Genomic DNA, 20,023 nt, shown 5'->3' with positions numbered 1-20,023 from the left:
CATCACCCTGTGCTGCCCCACAAGCCGTTGCTTTGCCATGGAGGAGGAGGAGGACACCCCCTAGGAGGGTCTGGGGGCAGACTGGGGGGCCTGGGACACACTGAGGGAACGTTGGGGGCAGACTGGGGGAGCTGGGAGTCCCCAGGAGGAAATTGGTGGCAGAATTGGGGGGCTCACCAAGGGGATCTTTGGGGTGAGGACTGGGAGATTCTCTCCCTTTTCTATGGTGTACCATGGCCTTCTTATTATCCCCTTGGCACTGCGAGTGTTTTTTAGGCAGGGGACGGGGTGGGGTGTTTGGGGGGGATTTGGGAGGCAGTGGGGGAATTGTGGTGGGGAATGTGAGGGGGTGGGAATGTGGGGAGGCCGCACGATTTGGGGGGAGGTCAGATTTCAGGTAGTCGTGGGAATGGGGAGAGTGAGATTTGGGGGGCCACACAGCTTGATAGGGCTCAGAATGGCGGGGTGATGCAATTTGGAAGGTGATGGGAATGGGGGCCAGATGTGGAGGTCACAAGACTTAGGGGGCTCTGAATGGGGGGAGGGGTCACACGAGTTGGGTGAGCTGAGAATGGGGGGCTTGGATTTGGGGGATGACATGACATGGGGGCGCCATGGGGGGGGAGTCATACAAGCCTCAGGGAGTAGCTTTGAGGGTCACATGATGGGGGCTTCATTTTTGAGGGAGTCACATGACTTAGGGGAGTCAGATTTTGAGGGTTACAACTTGGAGAGGCTCAGATTTCAGGGCCACAGCTTGGGGAATTTGTGGGTATGGCGTTCAGATTTTGGAAGGTTACATGAGCTGGGGGTCTCAGTCATGGGGTCAAATTTATGAGGTTGTCACATGACTTAGTTACATGACTTGGTTACAATTTGAAGGAGGTTATATTTAGGAAATCTCAAACTGGGGAGTCAACTGACTTGGGAGGGTCTGAGACTACCAAAACCCTGCCAGCAGCAACCAAAATCTCCTCTGGCACTCCCCAAGCCCTCATCTGGGATTCTCCAAAGCTCCTCTGGCAGCCCCCAACCCATCCCCACCAAACCCTCCTAGGACACCCCAAACTCCCTCAAAACCCCCAAGATTGCCCTTCCAAACCCTTCCTGAACTTCCCCCTTGGGCTCCCCTGACTCTTCCTGACACCGCCAATTGTACTCTGGTGTCCCACAAACACTGCCCTGAACCCCCAATCCTCCCCAAACACCACCTTGAACCCCCCAAATGCCCTCAGGGCCATTCAACCACCTTCTGGAACCCCTCAATCAGCCCTGCGACCCCCAAATTCAATGGAGTCTCTCCACATCCCACCAGGAGACCACAATCCCCTCACCAGGAACCACTGCAGCCCCTCCCACCTGAGACCCCCAAAGCACCCCAGGGGCCCCCAATGCCAAGTTCATCCCTGATGGAGCTGCATGGCGTGGGGACCCTTGTCCCAGGGACCTGAGCTGTCCCTGCGTGCTGACACCACCTGAGAACTGTGCAGGGAGAGCAGCTGCACTTCCAGGCAAACACAGCTGCACAGGGACATTTCCAGTGCGGTGGGAAAGAAAGGCAGAACAGGAGGTGATAACTGGGGCAGGATGGAGCTCCGAGGGGACTGGGCAAAGAGGGGAAACCACCCAAAGCAATGGACTTGGTGTGGCCATGGCAGTGTTAAGGAAATGATTCTTAGTGGGACCATTGCTGAGTTTCTCTGGGAAAACTGACAAGGCCAGAGATCTGAACTGCTGCAACCGGAGCCACTTGACAGCAGTGGCTCCAGTGACCCGATGGGTCCCCGCTAGAGTCCCCACACCCCCCACTCACACAGTCAGAGGGGATTTCCTCACCACTTTGTCCCCAGCTTTCCCATAGCAGAGTCTGAGCTGTCTCCTTCCTCAAAGCCATTTACTCATGGTGCAGTAAGAGAGAAACAGCTCGAGCTGCTGCATCCCAGCAGGATCCTGAACAAAGCACCCCTGAGCTCATGTCATTGGTCTTGCCATTTTCACTTTTCCTCTCACGTTTGTCACCCTTTTTCCCTCTTATATTTCCCATCCTTTTGTCTCCTCATGTTTCCCACCTGCAAGTAGGTGGGAGGAATAGGGCTGTGCTGGGCTGCCCCCAGACTGGTGGGGGTGTCTGACATTGCTCAACCCCTGTGATTGGGGGTGCCTAGGGGTCCCTGCATGGCCTGTGACCTGGGGGACTTCTGGAACCCCCCAGGCTTTGTTGCTGTTGCCACAGGTTCTGGGTATCTCTGGTGAGCTGTGTATCATAGCCACTGTCAAAGGAGGATCATCATCACAGGTTTTAGGAATGTGGCTCCCAACTTTTGCCACCTGGAGGTGGCAAAACACATGAGACTGGTGCTGACAGTGCAGTGCAGCCATGTCCTGGGTGGCCCTTCCCATCCTGCTGTCAGGACTTCATTGTCCCTGATGTCCCCTGTCCCCTCTGTCCCTGCCATCCCTATGTCCCCGCAGAGCACTGTGAATAAACGGAAAGTGCCCTAGACTGAGCCCTGGTTGAGGCTTCAAGCTTTGTGCCTGCTGTTCAAGGTGGCAGGAGATGTCACCCTGCAGCTCACTGAAATAAGCAGCCCCAGAGAACCAACAGGACAGTTGCTGCTATGTTTGGGGACCTGCAGGGGCTGGGGAGCTTCAGAGGGACAGGGACCTCTAGGGCTGCTTGTGGAGCCCAGGAGGCTGGGAACATGCATGGCTTGCAGGTGCCCAGTTGCTCAGCAGACATGCAGAGCTGGGGTTGGGCTGGCTGATGTCCCTGGATGGCAGTGGCCCTGTCCCCAGCTCTGTGTGCCTCTGCTCCCCTTCATCCACGGCTGCAGGTGGCAGGGAGCCCTGGCTGGGCTGGGAGGGGTGTCAGAGTGGGAGATACTTTGGAATAAGCTCACGTGGGCTGTAGGCTGGGGGGCACAGGAGGCTCTGTGGGCAGGTGGATACCTGGGTGCACGGGCCCCTCCCTGGGAGCACCTGGCTGTCCCACCTGGCCTGTGGTGCCCAGCCCTCAGCTGAGCCTGTGGGGGCACCTGTGGGGGACAGGGGTGACAAAGGCGCCAACCCCCAAGAGCCACTCTCCTCTCCCCACAGACCTGTGTGCCAGTGACCGTGGGAAAACTGGTGAGTGCAGGGTGACAACCATTGGGCATCCCCAGGTGATCATGGTCAGGGTGTCCCCAGGACTAAGGGGTGTCCCCCTGCAGGGGACACCATTCAACAAAAAGAAGGGGACCCAATTCACAATGGTGCTCTACCAAACTGCGTGGGTCATCATTCTACCACTGAAGCTGGTGGGCACCGTTCCTGACAGCACAGAAGAGCAAGGCTGCTGTGGGATGAGGATTTTGGGCCATTTGGAGTGCCTGGGAGCCCAGAGAGGGCTGTTCGGCCTTGGAGGGTACAGAGCTGGGTGACAGGATCTGGCAGGATCCAGCACTGGCTGATGGCACCTGGGCTGGGATGCAGGCGTGACAGGAGGTGCAGGGGGATCCAGGGCTGATGGTGGCTGCGAGGTGGTCGATGGATGCTTCTGGTTGCAGGTTCTCCATCATGCTGCACCAGAAGATCTCCAGTCTGGTGGCACTGGAAAGCAAAGGTTCAGATAAAAGCAAGATCAGTGTCTATGCCTGCCATGGCAGCTGAGCTGCCAGTGCTGGGGCTCTCACCTGCTACCGGTCCATATAAGGCTCTGTCAAAATATCAAACTTGCTCTCCCTTTCCGCAAGTGGAAATGACATTCACCAATTTTCTTCAGTTTCCAGGGCGGTGCTGTGCCAATCTCATCCAGCCCCTCCGTGACACGGAAGGACAGCAAGAGGAGTGGCTGTGACACAGCGCACACCAGAGACACCCAGAACCTGTGGCAACAGCACCCATGGCTGGGGGGTTCCAGCAGCCCCACAGGCCATGCAGGGGCCCCCCAGGCACCCCCACACCACATGGGGTGGGCAACCTCAAACACTCCCACCAGCCTGGGGACAGCCCAGTCCAGCTCTGTTCCTCCCACTGTGGAGGTTTGAACCTGGCTAAATGCCAGGCATCTGCAGACATCTGCTCTTTCTGCTCTCTCCTGCTGCAGACATGCAGGAGAGGGAAGAAAGAAAAACTGTTAAACATGCACACACACTGGATTAATGAGTTGAGATAAAGCACTGGTGGGAGAACGCACTGAAAAAAGGCAAATACAGGCTGAAAACTTAAAGTTTAAAAGTGATTTATTAACCTAAACAGACTCGGAGGATAAATGAGAAGTAAAAATAAGCTCTTAAGATACCATTTATTCAGTGACCCCCCTCCCTCTTAAAACACTGTTTTTCCACTCACTCCCCTCCCTCCTTCCAACCAACATTATGGACAGGGGGCAGGATAAAAGCAGGGTAAAGGAGTTTTGTTCTCTGCTCAGTCCATCAGGTAGAGGAGTCCTCTACTTAGCCATGGGGTGCCTCCCACAGGAGACAGTCCTCTGCGACCTTCTTTGGCATGGGTCCAATCTCACGAGCAGCATCTCCCCCGAATTCTGCTGCAACACGAGTTTTTTTTCCCATAGGATGCAGACTCCCAAGCTGAGGCCAGGCTGCTTCCATCCCAGGAGCAAGGCCTTTCTCCATCTTGCAAGGCCTTTGCAGCTTTAACTCTTTATATGAGACTCCCACTGGATTACACAGCTTCCTCCAGGCATCTACCTGCTCCTCTTGCGTGAGACCTCCCACGGGCTGTGGGTAGATCTCTGTTCTCCTGTGGACTCCATGGACTGCAGGGGGACCACCTGCTCCCCCCCCCATGGTCTTCACCACAGCTCTGGTGCCTGGAGCACCTCCTCCCCCACCTTCTCCACTGACCTTGGTGTGTCCATGTTGTTTTCCCTCACGTATTCTCATCTCCTCCTCCTCCTCTAGCTAAAAAGAAGTGCATGACTACTTTGTTTTGATTTCTTAAATATGTTTTCACAGAGGTGTAACTGACATCTCTAATTGGCCCAGACTTGGCCAGCAGTATGTCCATCACTTTCAGAGCCATCAGAGATTGGCTCTGCTGGACATGGTGAAAAACTTCCTGAATATTCACACAGAACACACAGGAGCCATCTTTGTGCCACTCCCCACCCCTCGGACACTTCAGGCCTACTACAACAGCTTTTGAAGGGTATAAGTTTCTCTTAGATGTTAAAGACACCTTGCTGATGTTCTGCAGTTAGCAAAACCATCACAGTTGGATACAAAGGCATCCAAGGCAATCTGAAATGGAAAGGATTTGGGTCCCCCTTGATCAGCATTTTATATGAGTCCCACAGGTCACAGTAGGTGAAAGAACAATTCCAAAGCACTTGGGACCTCAAGAAAAAAAGTCATTTCCTATTTGACTGCCAATTCAATGAAGTGAAAGATGAAGTGCAAACAGGCAGGAGGGGTGAATGCAGGGGAATGGAAGCTGCAGAAGCTGTGGATACATCTCCTTGGTCCTGGCTGACAGCTCCTGGTGGCTCCTGTAGGGAAAGGATGGAGCACATGGCATTGCAAATGTCATGCACAGGGATGTTCTTGGTCTCCGTGACTTTCACAGTCCAGACTTGTCTGACTCTCCCAGTCCTGGAACAAGGAGATATCCTGCCATGTTGTCCCTGCAGCAGATACTGGAGCTGTTGAAATCCCCCACAAGGACCAGGCCCTATGAATGTGAAGCTGCTCCTGTCAGTCTGTAGAGGCCTCATTGCCTTTTTCTCCCTGCTCAGAAGGCCTGGAGCAGACTGCCACTCTAATGTCACCTGGAGCTCTGCTCTCTTTCACCCAGGAGCTCTCCCTAGACTCCTCACCCATCCCCAAAGGAGCTCCATGGACTCCAGCTCATCTCTCACATACTGGCAAAATCCCCTCTTTATCTTCCCAGGTGGTCCTTCCTAAAAATCCATATGGCACCATTGCAACACTGCAGTCACAGGAGCCATTGCACAACATCTCCCTGATCCTAACAAGATCCCAGCCCTGAAACTGCACCTAGGTGTGGAATTACAGGACACAGGTAGCAGAGCATCAAGCCTTGAAAGCTAAAGTGACCTTCTCTCTCAGGTCCAGAAGAAGCCCTGGGATTAGTAAAAAACATCCTGTTTACAGGGCAAGTGGAAAGAGTGCATTGTGAGCCTGTGAATTGCTGGACCTGTCAGAAGTGAGGAACACTTTGTTACCTTAATAGGTATTGTTTCCTTGTTGCCATAAAAGGTAATGTTGTGAAACACAATAGTTAATTGGAGCACTTTGTAGTGTAGAGTCATTTCCTGTTTGTGTTGTGGTATATAAGGAATTATCACTGCACAATAAATGTCTCCGCCTTACCATCATGGAGTCCATGTGTGCCCTTAAAAAACACAACATCCAGGTCTCTGCCACATCCTCCTTACTCCCCACAGGAGCTGCCTTAGTGGACAGACCTTCCCAGAATCCCCTCAGCACACAGACTGCTCAGAAAGGCCTTGGGGATTTCTCCACAATGGAGCACTGTCAACACTTCCTGGTGAAAATGCCAGTGCTGGAGGTGAACCTGTTGGAGCCTCATTTGCTTGTGTTTCATTTGTGTCCCATCAGCCCGTGGTCTTTTCTCATCAGCCGTGTCTGTCACTCCCTCACAGGATGGCGAGTCTGTATCTCCTTCCCCCATCATTCCCAGTTTAAAGCCCTCTTTACAGGCTCACCTGGAACCACAAATCCAACCAAAATGGGTTTGGGCATGTGTCAAGCCAGGAGACAAAGGAGATTCAGGATGGAGCTGCATGGGTTGGAAGATGCTCACCCAGCAAAGACTGAGCAGTGCAAATGTGGACGGGGGCACAGGGCTGACCTGGGTTGCTGTTGACAACAGGGAGGGGTGGCTGATATACGATTATCAGGGATGGTTCTGCTGCATCCAGAGGGTTGACAGGAACATCTTGAAGCTCAACAGGGAAAACTTAAAATTCCTGTCACTAGACAGGGACAATGCCAGGCACCAGAACAGGTTGGGGGACACCCAGCAAAGCAGATTGACAATAGGAGACATCACAGTCCTGGTGGACCCCAAGTTACACATAGGTGAGAAAGTTGCACTTGCCACAAAGAGGTTTGAGGGAGGTGATCCTTCCACTCTCCTCAGCACTGGAGAGGCCACACCTCCTGTTCTCAGCTCCCTGGTACAGAAGAGACATGGACATGCTACAGAGTCACAGATTCATAGAATATCCTGAGTTGGAGGGGACCCATCATGATCATCAAGTCCAGCTCCTGACCCTGAGCAGAACACTCCAGCAATCCCAGCATGTGCCTGAGAGCATTTCCCAAATACTTCTTGAACACACAGGCTTGGGGTGTGACCTCTTCCCTGGGGAGCTTGTTACAGTGCCTGACCACCCTCTGGGAAAAAACCCCTTTCCCGATATCCAACCTAAGCCTCCCCTGACTCAGCTTCAGCCATTCCCTCGAGTCCTGTCATGTCACTGGTCACAAGTGTGAAGAGCTCGGTACCTGTCCCTGTGCTGCCCCTCGGGAGGGTGTTGAAGATGGCAATGAGATCTGCTCTCTAACAGCTTAATGTTTTTTTTATCTTGTGGTGTCCAAAACTGTCCCCAGCACTCCAGGTGAGATCACCCCAATGCAGAGCAGAGCAGAACAATCCCCTCCCTCACCAGCTGGCAATTCTGGGCCTGATGCCCCCCAAGACACAGTTGGCCCTTCTGGCTGACAGGGCACTGCTGACTCATGTTCAACTAAAGAGAGTCCAGGGAAGACCCACCCAGATGATTAAGGGATTGGAACATTTCTGCCAGGAGGAAAGGCTGAGAGAGCGGGGACTGTTCAGCCCTGAGAGGAGAAGGCTTGGGGAGATCTCAGCAATGTGTCTCAACACATGAAGGAGGCTCTTCACTCAAAATGACAACTTAGACTGTTCGGAAGAAGATATTTTCTCAGAAAAACTCACAATCCAAAAGAAGAGCTTTATTTCATACAAGCATGAAGTTATTTTATAATATTTTTATAATATTATTTTATAATACTATTTAGCATAGTATTTATTTTTCTTAAGCACACAAAAGTTCCCTCAAAATATTTGTCATTATGATACATAATGTAAGATACTCAGAGCTGGTCAATATGACAGATCTTTCATCTTCTTCATTTGCTTTGTTCAGGAGACACAAATTAGGAAGCAGCCTGATTACAATGGGATTTGATCACTGCCTGTACATTATTGACCTTAGAAATGCAGAGAAAACTAATCATCATCACCAGAAAACTACATTACTGCAAGGCCATTAGAGTCAGGCTCTGCAGTAGCAGGGCCTGTGGAGAAAAGGGGAATGAATTTCCTTTTCAGGATGCTGCCATCAGCAATGTTAAACGTGTACAGAGCTTTTCCACCAGGGAAACCATAAAAAGTCACTTGCTTGTCTGGGATGTCCAGGAGGATCCCAATCATCTGCAACCCCTCAGTCACATTCAGGCGGGTCCAAGGATTTGTGTAGGCCCAAAAGTCTACCCCATTTGTCAACCCTATGACCCAGAAGCCATTCTCAGGGGAGAAAGTTAAGGGACCTTTACGAGTCACAGATTTCCAGGCAACACCCAAGGCCCAGCTCTTTCTTAGCCCAACAATTACTTCCCAATAGTGTTTCCAAAATGTGTATCTTTCCTTTGCCAACACAATCAGTTCAGTATCAAATCTCTTCTCATTGTTGGGCACATCTCTGATGACACCAGTATCTTTCACAATCTTCCCATTAGCAGAGATTTCCAATCTGGGATGAGCTGTTTGAGCGTCCAGGGTGAGAAACTCTGCAATGGTCAAATCAGGCCATGAGGAACAGAAAACACAAGCTCTGCTTTTCTGAGCCTTTCCCTTCTGTGCCCTCAGCCCCCTCTCATTTGTCCTTCCCTCCCTCCCTTCCTTCTCCCTCCCCTCCTGCCATGTCCCTTCCTTGGGCTGCTGCCAGAGGGAGTGGCAGCCTGCAGGCACCAAATGCCAGGCACTCCTCCAGTGCTGCTGGGACTGCAGCAGGCAGCTGCAAGGAGGAGGCTGTGGGGCTCAACCCCCTCTCCCTCCATCTCTGCATTGCTGCCAGGTGGCCTGAGGAAAAGGCCCAGGGGTTGGCAGCAGCTGGAATTAGGTTTGTGTGTCAGGATGAACTCCTTGACAAAGTCTGAAGGAGATTTTCAAGCTTTAAGCAGATTCTCCTTCATAACAAGACAGCACCAGTGTAGGATATTGCTTGCACATGGATTAGAGTGGAAGAGTGATCTGCACTGCAACAAGGATAAGAGAATATTTCTTGCCTCAACTTTCCATGCTTATTAGGAAATGGGATGAACCCCTGGCAGGACTCAAGCAAGGTGCAATGGCATAAAATGAGGGCCTCTGGCTCAGATCAGATTGAATGAGAAGGAGCTGCTCTTCCCATGGACCAGGATCAGCTCCAGACACTTCCTGACAGCCCCAAGCGGCCAAAGCAGGAGTGGGAGCTGGGGCTGCAGTGACCAGTGCAAGCCAGCTGTGCTTGCTCTCCACTGCTGACAGGGCTCCTGACAAGCACAGGCAGGGCTTTGGGCAGCACATGGCAGTGAAAAAAGTCATCAAACCACCCTTCCCTCAGTGTGTTCTTCTCCAAACAGCTCTCTGATGGGCTTGGGTATGTTTTCCAGAGCTGCACTCAGGCTCTGAGTACTCAACCCCTCATTTCCCCTGTGCTTACCTTTGTAGAACTGAAAGTCACAGAGCACTGTTGGAAAAGAAGAAGACAGTAAGTGGTCTTGTCAAGGCTTGCTGGGGGAATCCAAACAGAGGGCTCCAACTGCATGAACATAACTGGGGGTAATTCTGATAAAAGTGGGATATTCACATTGCAACACAAGTTCTAACAGCATGGAGATCATAGGGTGAGATGCAGCTGCTACTCCCTGGAAGGACTGTGCTCAGCATGCCCCAAACCTATTCCCCAGTGACTCCACACACACACAGTCTGTAACCTGAAGCACAGAGGGCTGAGGAGGATGAAATGGAGGGTGGAGCTGAATGGAGACACTGTGGCCAGGCTCTACTGTGATCCCTGCAGGGAGTGGAACTCAATGGTGCCTTGTAGCTGATAAACCTCAGAGCAGCTCTCAGCCAAGGGAGAGAGGAGAAGATGTCTTGTGCTGAACCAGCAACTGAGGTGAAACTGCTTTTCTCAGATGAACTTGGTTCATTATAATCTCACTGCAATACTGAGTGAGATTGTTGTTTACTACTGGAGCCATTCAGCTAAGTTGTTTACTACTGGAGCCATTCAGTCTCCACCTAAATGTAAAGAAAGTTTAAAAAAATCAATTTAAGAATGGGGAGAAGTTTGACAAGACTCCATTGTGTCTTCTGGCACTGATCAATGGGCTGAACATACCTTTCCCCGTGTGCTGGTTTGCTTAGCCCAGAACATCAGCAAAGTACCTTTAGCATCTAAGAGAAATTTAAACCCTTAAAAAGGTGTTGTGGTAGGTCTGAAGAGGTGGTTGAAGGGTTGGGAGAAAACGTACCCCTGTGTTCATGAGTTGCTTTTACTTAGCCCAGTTTGTGCTAATGAGTGGGGAAGGACACAGCGATGGCTCCTGTGTGTTCTATGTGAATATTCTGGAAGTTTTTGACCATGTCCAGCAAAGCCAATCTCTGATGGCTCTGAAGATGATGGACATACGGCTTGCCAACTCTGGGCCAATTAGAGATGTTAATTACGCCTCTGTGAAAACATATTTAAGAAGAAATCAAAACAAAGTAGTCACGCACTTCTTTTTAGCTGGAGAAGGAGGTGAGAATGTGAGGGAAAACAACATGGAGACACCAAGGTGAGTGAAGAAGGTGGGGGAAGAGGTGCTCCAGGCGCCGGAGCTGAACACGCTCTGCTAGCTGTGGTGAAGAGCATGGGGGGAGCAGGAGGTCCCCCTGCAGCCCATGGAGTCCACAGGGGTGCAGAAATCCAACCACAGCCCGTGGGGAGGTGCCCATGCCAGAGGAGCAGGTAGATTCCTGGAGGAAGCTGTGGGAATCCAGTGGGAGTCTCATATAAAGAGTTAAAGCTGGAAAGGCCTTGCAAAGGAGAGAAAGGCCTTGCTCCTGGCATGGAAGCAGCTTGGCTTCAGCTCAGGAGTCTGCACCCTATGGACAAGAGGACTCACGTTGCAGCAGAAATTTGGGCAAGATGTTGCTCGTGAGATTGTATCCACACAGAAGAAGTTCCCAGAGGACTGTCTCTCATGGGAGGGACCCCATGGCAAAGTAGAGGACTCCTCTCCCTGATGGACTGACCAATGAAAAAACCCCTTACCCTGTCCCCTGCCCATGCTGTTGGTTGGAAGAAGGGAGGGGGTTGAGTGGAGAAACAGTGATTGTTGCAGAAGAATTGTGGTGATGAATGGACCAAGAAAAAACCCATACCCTTCCCCACCCCCCGAGCAGCTGGTTGGAAGGAGGGAGAGGGGTTAGCTGAGAAACAGTGTATTAAGAGGGAGGGGGATGAGTGAATAAATGGCGTCTTAAGAGCTTATTTTTACTCCTCATTTATCCTCCGACTCTGTTAGGTTAATAAATTACTTTGCAACTTTAAGTTTTCAGTCTGTTATTTCCTTTCTCAGTGTGTCCTCCCACTGGTACCTTATCTCGACTCAGGAGTCCAATGTGTCTGTGTGAGTGTTTTCCTCTCTTCTGCACAGCTGTGGCAGGGGAGAGCAGAGCAAGCAGATGTCGTAGTTGCCTGGCATTTGGCCAGGGTTAAACCATGACATCCCCATAGGGACACTGACTGAGTTAGAACCATATCCTATGTGAGCTGAACAATGTCAGGCTGAGCAAAAGTCTAAAGAGGGAAAAGGTAAAGGTGTCATTTGTGCAGTTTTAGGAGCTGGTTTGTCTTGCACACAGAAAGAAGTGAACAATTCCTGTGCTCCAAAGTGGATTTATCACATAGCCTACGCTACACTGAAATCAGAAAATGAGCTGTTGAAGTCATCATTAGCCTTTGAGAGGGACACAGGAGAAAAACTGGGAATCCAAACTGATAAACACATGACATTGAGGATGGCCACGTTAAAACTGCTGACTGAAGCAGAGCACAGGGAGAAACTGTGGTGGGAGAGACAAGCTCCTGTTTCAGTCAGGCAGCTCCCTAAGTCACTATCTTATCCAGACCCTGAGACCTGGGATATTTGGAGTGACAGTGATGATGGTGAAATCATGGGGAGCCCCAATTCCAATGCTCCACTTGTTTTCTTTTCCCATTAGATAAGACTCAACCTGCTGTTGACAGTGATGATGGAAATTACACCATGGTATGTACAACCCCCTGGACACCACTATTAAAATTACAGGAAAAACATTCAAGGAGATCAGAGAAATATGTGTGGCAAGTTTCCATCATGAGGGGGAACTGAGTTTTGTTGAATGAGGAGGAAGCAAGAGGCTTTTGTGGGCCCAGAGCATTTCTGATTATCACACTGGGAGATGACGCCCATGCCCTAAGTGCAGGGGCTGTATTCTGGGCAGGTGATGTAGATCCTCAGGAGACAGGAGACCCTCTGCTCATTGACACAGACTCCCAGAGTTGGCTGTGTCACTGCAGAAGGCTGCAGGCACACAGGCCATGGATGACAGAGATCCTACACAGAGCTCTCCCAGGAAAGCTCCCACTGCCCTGACAGTGTTAACCCCTCTCATTCAGGGCATCCCTGAAGTCGTAAGATGTGTGGGGCAAATATTCAAGAGCACTTGCAAAATCACAGGAATACCAGTCACAGTCATAGATGCAGCCAGTGAGATCCCATTCCCACTTGGGATGAGGATGGACAACAAATTGTTGTTTACAGACCCCCAGTGGGCTGGACCATGAAGATCACCTGCCAAAAACCCTCTAGACCATAAGTGGCAAGTCCTTCAACTAAACTTTTTGGGTCCAAATTTAATGCAAGGTCTAGGGAAAGACCCAAATTAAATTATGAGTGGCATGACTTGCATTGTCAGGCTCAGGAGCTAGGAATTCCTTCGTTTGGGTTACATGTTGCTTCTAAGGGTACCTCTGTGAGTGAGTTCAGTCTTTGACCACAATACAGATAAACAATGGGAATGAGGAAGAACAACCTCAGGAAATAGTTCTGCCTCAGGATGGGCATGTACCTTCTGCATCGAGACAGGAGTAACTCGATTTGGCAGAAATCAGAAAAAAACCCCTCATATCCCCAGATAGGGCAGTGAGCCACACTGCCTGGCGGGTGGTAGCACTGCTGTGGCTCCCTAATGAATGCCCCAAACCTTCACATAATGTTCCAGTTGTTCCACCAATCATTATTGTTGAATTTCTAGTAGATACAGAGCTCAAATGTCAGTAAACGCAAAGGAATCAGCAGATATTTTGGCAATTATACCCAGTCACCGTAAAATTGAATTTACTGGAATTGACGCTCTAATAAAGAAATGTCCTATGGCAGAAATTTCTGCCTGGCTTCCAGGAGAAAAACAATGAACTTGGGCTGGAGTGGTTGTGGGAGCCACCCAAAGAAACCTTCTAGGATTTGACTTACTGTGTGGGTGAGCCTGAAACTCCCGACAGGAAATCTATGGAGTTTCACAGTGAGAGGCACTGCATTACCAGGGATGCAAACAGAATCTGAAAAAATGTGGGACAAATCAGAGCCTAAAACTCATGAAACCTCAGTGGCATCTGGGATTGTCTAACACCATGTTGCCAACAGAACAGCACATGGAGTGGAGATGGCTGCTGGAAACAAAAGCCTTTTGCACACCTGCTCACAGCAGTATTCCAAAGGTCCACACTAACCCCGGGGAATATCCTACTGGCTTTTATGCTGTTCAGCCTGTCTCAGTGAAAGTGCCTCAGACTGGAACACTGCCATGAGTACTAGTCACCCCTAAGAGTCTCTATGCTTGGGAAGCTGGAGATTGCTCCAGGGAAATACATGGAACCAGTGCTCAATGGACCTTGCCCTCTTTTGAATTAACACTATCAGTTGCATTTTCAACTGAGAAATTTTCTTTTCTTTGTTTTTTTCACATAATTCAGCCTCCAACCAAACTGCCTCCTCATGTCTATAACGTTGGTCCCTACTTAGTCAAAATTAGAGGTCAACAACAAATGTTGTTTAACCAGGAGACATGGTCTCTGAAACAAGTGGAATTCTTGATGCAGAATAATGTTTCTACAATCCAACCAGTTATCCACCATTCCTGAAAAACCTCTGAAGTAGGATGGACAGCATGGTTGCATAAACAAACCCTCTTTCCCCAAGGATGAGCAAAAAGAGGTGTGAAATCCTGGGAACCAGCTTGGGAGTTTGGAAAAGCATCAACTCTGAGGTATTAATGAACAAACTGATCACGATAACTTGCGACCTGAGCAAACTGAATCACCCTCAATGATCTTCCATTTTGGTTCTGGGAACTAATCAGTGGCATCTACTAATCTGGAACTAATAAATGGATCTATTAGCGCAGTGGGAGGGAATTAATGAAAAAGAACAATTGATCACAGATGCACACAATGAAGTCCAAACCAATGTTTAGCTCTTGGCTGTATCCAAGCCCAACTCTGACTGCACTCAATGACAGCTGTAATCATAAGGGAAGGTGAAGAAGGTACCTTACCCACTGAAATTCAAAAGATAATTTGGTATAATACAAGTGAATTTGAAAAGAAATTCCAGTCCTGGGAACTTAGTCCTTTTTCCCTATGATCCCATCAGCAGCCCAGCCACAGCTTTTGTTTTAATGACACACAATGCTTTGGCAGATGACATACAGCCAAGCATTGCTTTAGGGTTAAACACAGTGGAACTGTACTCCATCCTCTGGAGCACAGAGTATGGGCCTGATGAAATGGAAATCAGTTGCAAATCACTGATGTGTGAATTGTGCAAGAGCAACAAGCGTTCACTGGTGAAAGTAACACCAACAGAGCTCAAGAGATTTGTCTTGACACAGAATAAAGTGTTTGTCATTTTGAGATAGATCCTAATGAAAATTAGAAGGAAATAATTGTATCATTGTTACTGTATGGATTGGTAGAGAATGTGCTTGCGTGAAAATTACTTGTGCCTCCATACATGTAAATAATACTAGTGCAAATACAAGAAAGATTGTTTTATTTGTAACCCACTTCATATTATGGGATGTGATTTTATTTATTCAGCTCCCCTTGTATTTCAACAATCACTACAATCTAATTCTACTGTGATTCAGGACTCACAGCCTTCCTCTATTTATAGAAATTTCACACAGTAAAAAACCAGTTATAGCACAAAGACCTGAGGTGTTTTCTGAAACAAGCCCAAGAAAATGGAAAAAATACTTTGATTATTCTATCAGGATGTGGAAGAAATACATCATGTGAGTGATCTATATTGCAACAAGGAAAAGGGAATATTTCTTGCTTCAACTTTCCATGTTCATCAGGGAATGGGATGAACCCCTGGCAGGAGTCCAGCAAGGTGCAATGGCATGAAATGAGGGCCTCTGGCTCAGCTCAGATTGAAAGGAGAAGGAGCTGCTCCTGCTGTGGAGCAAGATAAGCACCAGACACTTTTCCTGACAGCCCCAAGAGGCCAAAGCAGGAGTGGGAGCTAGGGCTGCAGTGACTAGTGCAAGCCAGCTGTGCTTGCTCCCCACTGCTGACAGGGCTCATGACAAGCACAGGCAGGGCTTTGGGCAGCACATGGCAGTGAAAAAAGTCATCAAACCACCCTTCCCTCAGTGTGTTCTTCTCCAAACAGCTCTCTGATGGGCTTGGGTATGTTTTCCAGAGCTGCACTCAGGCTCTGAGTACTCACCCCCTCATTTCCCCTGTGCTTACCTTTGTAGTACAGAAGTTTTTTGAGCCCTGTTGGAAAAGAAGAAGACAGTAAGTGGTCTTGTCAAGGCTTGCTGGGGGAATCCAAACAGAGGGCTCCAACTGCATGAACATAACTGGGGGTAATTCTGATAAAAGTGGGATATTCACATTGCAACACAAGTTCTAACAGCATGGAGATCATAGGGTGAGATGCAGCTGCTACTCCCTGGAAGGACTGTGCTCAGCATGCCCCAAACCTATTCCCCAGAGACTCCACACACACACAGTCTGTAACCTGAAGCACAGAGGGCTGAGGAGGATGAAATGGAGGGTGGAGCTGAATGGAGACACTGTGGCCAGGCTCTACTGTGATCCCTGCAGGGAGTGGAACTCGATGGTGCCTTGTAGCTGATAAACCTCAGAGCAGCTCTCAGCCAATTGGGAAGAGGAGAAGATGTCTTGTGCTGAACCAGCAACTGAGATGAAACTGCTTTTCTCAGATGAACTTGGTTCATTATAATCTCACTGCAATACTGACACACCCCTCCATCCCAGAATTATCCCCCTACCATGTACGACCACACTCACTGAACATGAGCTCTATATTTTTTGACTGTGTCTCTCAAAGAAAAGTGACAGGATTATATGCCAATCAGTAACATGACTAGAGTCAGTGAAGTTCTGGCTAAAAGTATAGAAATCGTATAAAAGCAAGTTCGACTGGCTTCAGGGAAGCCAGTCAGGGAAGTCAGGGAAGACTCCAGCGTAACTTCTGGGAGCAGTTGACAGGTGACCTTCTCTCTTACCCTCAGAGATGTATATTAAGAACCTTACTCTCTGAGCACAGAATGATTTTTCTTGACCTTTTCTGGGTATTGCATTGCATATGTTTTTGATGTCAGTCACTGTCACTGTCACTGATAATTCTCAAAACTTAACATGTCCCAATTGTAAATGATCCAGCTATATATTAATAAAGAGTGTTATTCAGTGAACTGTCAGTGTGAGTCCTTCACAGACACTGGCAGTCACCTGCAGCATGGAACATATGGGAATAAAAGTGTGGAGACCTGGGAGGGGTCTCTCGTATGTCTGGGACATGTGTCCCTAAACAAGTCACTCAAACATCCTTCCGACCCAATGGATGGTTCAATGGTCTCCCCACAACAGGACACGACAGACTGATCTGGCACTGCGGTGCAGACAGACCAAGGATTCCCAAAGGGATTGAGAAAATCTCCCCTTCCATGTGACACCCAACTCTCTGCCCTCAGTGACACTGATACCTCCACTATGCTCCCCTACTCCTTCACCACACACAAACACATACACTGTTCTCTTAACCAGTGTCTTAGGTTACATGGAAGGTGTAACCAAAAGTATGTATTCCATTACCATCTTCATAAGTTGTTAAAAAAAGGAGGGGCAGTGGTCTTTTATTTTCAGCATAACTCAGCCCTGATAACACCACTGAGGGGGGGGCTATCTCCACCGATATGCCATCAAGGTCTCCCAGCATGACTCATGGAATCCCAGAGACTCAGCCCTGATAACACCCTCGGGGGAATATCTCTGCTAATGGGCCATCAAGATCACTGGGAATGACTTGTGGAATTCCAGACTCAGCCCTGATAACACCAGGGGAAGGCGGGGGGGGGGAGGGGAGGGGGAAGGGCTATCTCCACTAATGGGCCATCAGAGTCGCCAGGAGTGACTCATAAGATTACATCATCCCATTGTGAGATGCCCTGCCCAGAGGGGAGGAACTGAACATTCCCACCTGCATATAAGCTGAGACACTGGAACTCTGGAGCATGACTCCCACTGGATTCCTGGGGAGAAGAGCTTGAGTCACCACCGGACCTCCAGAGACTGACCAGACCTTTCTGCAGGATCACCATTTCAACAAGACTGCATCCGTCACTCCAACGGGACTGCAGCCATCATCTAACTACCTAACTGTACTGCTAACACCACTTGGACCAACAGAGTGGCAGGTTGTATTCTGACTTTGTCAGTTTAAACCATTGTTTTCTGTATTATTGCCTTGTAATAAATACTAGTAAAGAACTGTTATTCCTTTTCCCAGATCTTTGCCTGACAGCCCCTTGATTTCAAAGTTATAATAATTTGGATGGGAGTCATATTCTCTCTTCTAAGGGAACTTCTCACCATCCTTGGCAGACACCTGTGTTTCAAACCAGGACAACCAGTTCTCTTGTCTTTTCATCAGAGTCTTAAAGAGAAAAAATAATGTACAACATGTGATATTTTGGTTTCCCAGACATGGGGCACATGGATCCAACATGCTCTGAGGTCTAAAGTAGTCTAAAAGCTGCGGTGAGATGAGCTCAGTCTGTCCTTCCTTTCCTGGCAAAGAGAGGCCAGAGGAATGGCCAGACCACAGACTACAAAGCAGATGCGCTTTTACAGAGAAGGGGCTCCAAACAAAACAAAAAGTGACAAAAGTGACTTTCCTGCACCAGTTTCTCCTGGAGACATTTGTCAGGCTGATCAGGCACTCCTGAGCTAGGGAAAGGGGAGCCGAGCTTGCCCAAGGTCTGAGCCTCTACAGCAATTGGGATGTTCAGAATGGGGTGGGCAGGACTCTGGCTGGGGGTGTGTTCTGTGGTGGGAAAAGCCATGGCTGTACAACAGGGCTTTGGACATGGCCATCACCCAGGGAAGAGCAGGTCCCTTCAAGCAGGAAACCCAAAAGCACAGCTGCAGGGAAAGAGCTTGCCTGACATCCCAGGGAGGGTGGGATGGAGCACAGTCCAGCCTGTCCCTGTGTCCCCTGGCACAGCCCCTGGCCTGGCCTAGACTGGCACACTGTTCCTCTGGGCACCCTCCTTCCAGTCCCCTGTGCACTGGGACATCTGCACAGGGACACTGCCTGGGACAAAACACTTGCTGGAGGCCTTTGCCAGGGCATCCTGTGGGGTGTTGAGAGTGCCACATATGGGAACAGTCCAAATGCCCCCAGGAGCTTCTGCCAAGGTTACAACATGGCCTGGTCAGGTGGGCTCTGCCAATGCCATCAGGTGTCTGCCACAGCCCCATCTACCCTGGCTTCATGAGCTGATGTTCTTCCTTCCCTTGTGTGCCCGTGGTGGTCCCTCCCTGGGCATTTGTCATCCCATGGAGACTCTCTCAATGTCCAGATGAAGCTCCAGGCATAAGTCTCAGTCACTGTGAGTGGTGTGAGCTCAGGAGAGCTGTTAGGGAAGGCTCAGTCCTGCCTTGCCATCAGCAATGGTTTCATGTTGCTGGTTTGGGCCCTTAGCCATGTGTGGCAGGACGTCCTCCCCCTCCCCACTCTCCTTTTGGTTCATGGTGGAACACAGATAACTCCGGTGGGGTTAGAAGCCCAGCAGGAGGTTACCTCTTGGTGCCTGAAGGTCTGAGACCTCTAACTTTGAATTCACATTTTGATATGGGGGAGGATGTGGAGAGAGAGACAAAGAAATCAATACGTGACCAAAGTCAAACTTTTACAACTACAAAAACTCGTTAAAAATATCCCAAAGGCAGAGGTTTCCTACACACACTCTGAAGATGTGCAAGGAGCTTCTCCCCAGACTCTGGACGCAGACTCTGTGGTTACTTTCCACAGAGGGGAATTGTCGCTGTTGAACCACTAGAAGAGTGAAGGAATCAGGCTTTCGAATATAGCAAAATTCTAATTTTATTAATTAATTCCAACTTATATAGACTTTCACAGATCATCCTGATTGGCTCAGTTCAAAACCTCACACTAGGCTGATTGGCCAGGCTTGAACCGCCTATGTTTCCAGATACTGTTTAAATAACATCTAAACTTTATCTTTGTTTATAGAACACAGGAAGAAAAAGAGAAAAATTCCCATGGGAAAAGTCTGTGCTTGCCACAGGGAATTGCATGAAAGGATTCTGAAATATGCTCCACCACCAATTGGCTTCTAAGATACATTTGGTTTCTGAGTTATATTATTCTTGCTAGATATTAATAAAAATAGGTACCTTTTCATTTTAGCTACTTGTAGTTTTGCAATTATGTTATTCTTGTGTAGTATGTAGTTTGTCCTAAGTTTATATCTGTCAATTTCTGTGTCTAATAAAGGATGTCAGACTTAATTGGCCATTATTAAAGGACGTTGCAAATGAGACCGAGTCTTGGAGTCTTGCAAATGAGACTGAGTCTAATACAAATTACTG

The 20,023-nt window shown here is 49.1% G+C and overlaps 2 protein-coding genes across 8 annotated transcripts in view; one reads left to right on the top strand and one right to left on the bottom strand.

Moving 5' to 3' along the window:
• Window positions 1-20,023, top strand: part of LOC146422988 (putative selection and upkeep of intraepithelial T-cells protein 1 homolog) — a 166,504-nt gene that overhangs the window by 97,700 nt on the left and 48,781 nt on the right. The window lies entirely within an intron of this gene.
• Window positions 7,944-20,023, bottom strand: part of LOC146422989 (butyrophilin-like protein 9) — a 36,272-nt gene continuing 24,192 nt past the window's right edge. For all 4 annotated transcript variants that reach the window (XM_085045581.1, XM_085045580.1, XM_085045583.1 and 1 more), the window contains 3 exons: window positions 15,848-15,874; window positions 9,716-9,742; window positions 7,944-8,801 (listed from right to left, as the gene is read on the bottom strand). In XM_085045581.1, the coding sequence (XP_084901707.1) occupies window positions 8,263-8,801; window positions 9,716-9,742; window positions 15,848-15,874 (593 nt within the window). In that variant the 3' untranslated portion in view covers window positions 7,944-8,262. The remainder of the gene's footprint in view (window positions 8,802-9,715; window positions 9,743-15,847; window positions 15,875-20,023) is intronic.

The sequence above is a fragment of the Lichenostomus cassidix genome, unplaced genomic scaffold (genome assembly GCF_008360975.1).
Source record: "Lichenostomus cassidix isolate B80296 unplaced genomic scaffold, HeHo_3.0 HiC_scaffold_38, whole genome shotgun sequence".
Classification (NCBI taxonomy): domain Eukaryota; kingdom Metazoa; phylum Chordata; class Aves; order Passeriformes; family Meliphagidae; genus Lichenostomus; species Lichenostomus cassidix.
The sequence above is the reverse complement of the archived record's forward strand: the minus strand, read 5'-3'. Positions and strand labels throughout refer to the sequence as shown.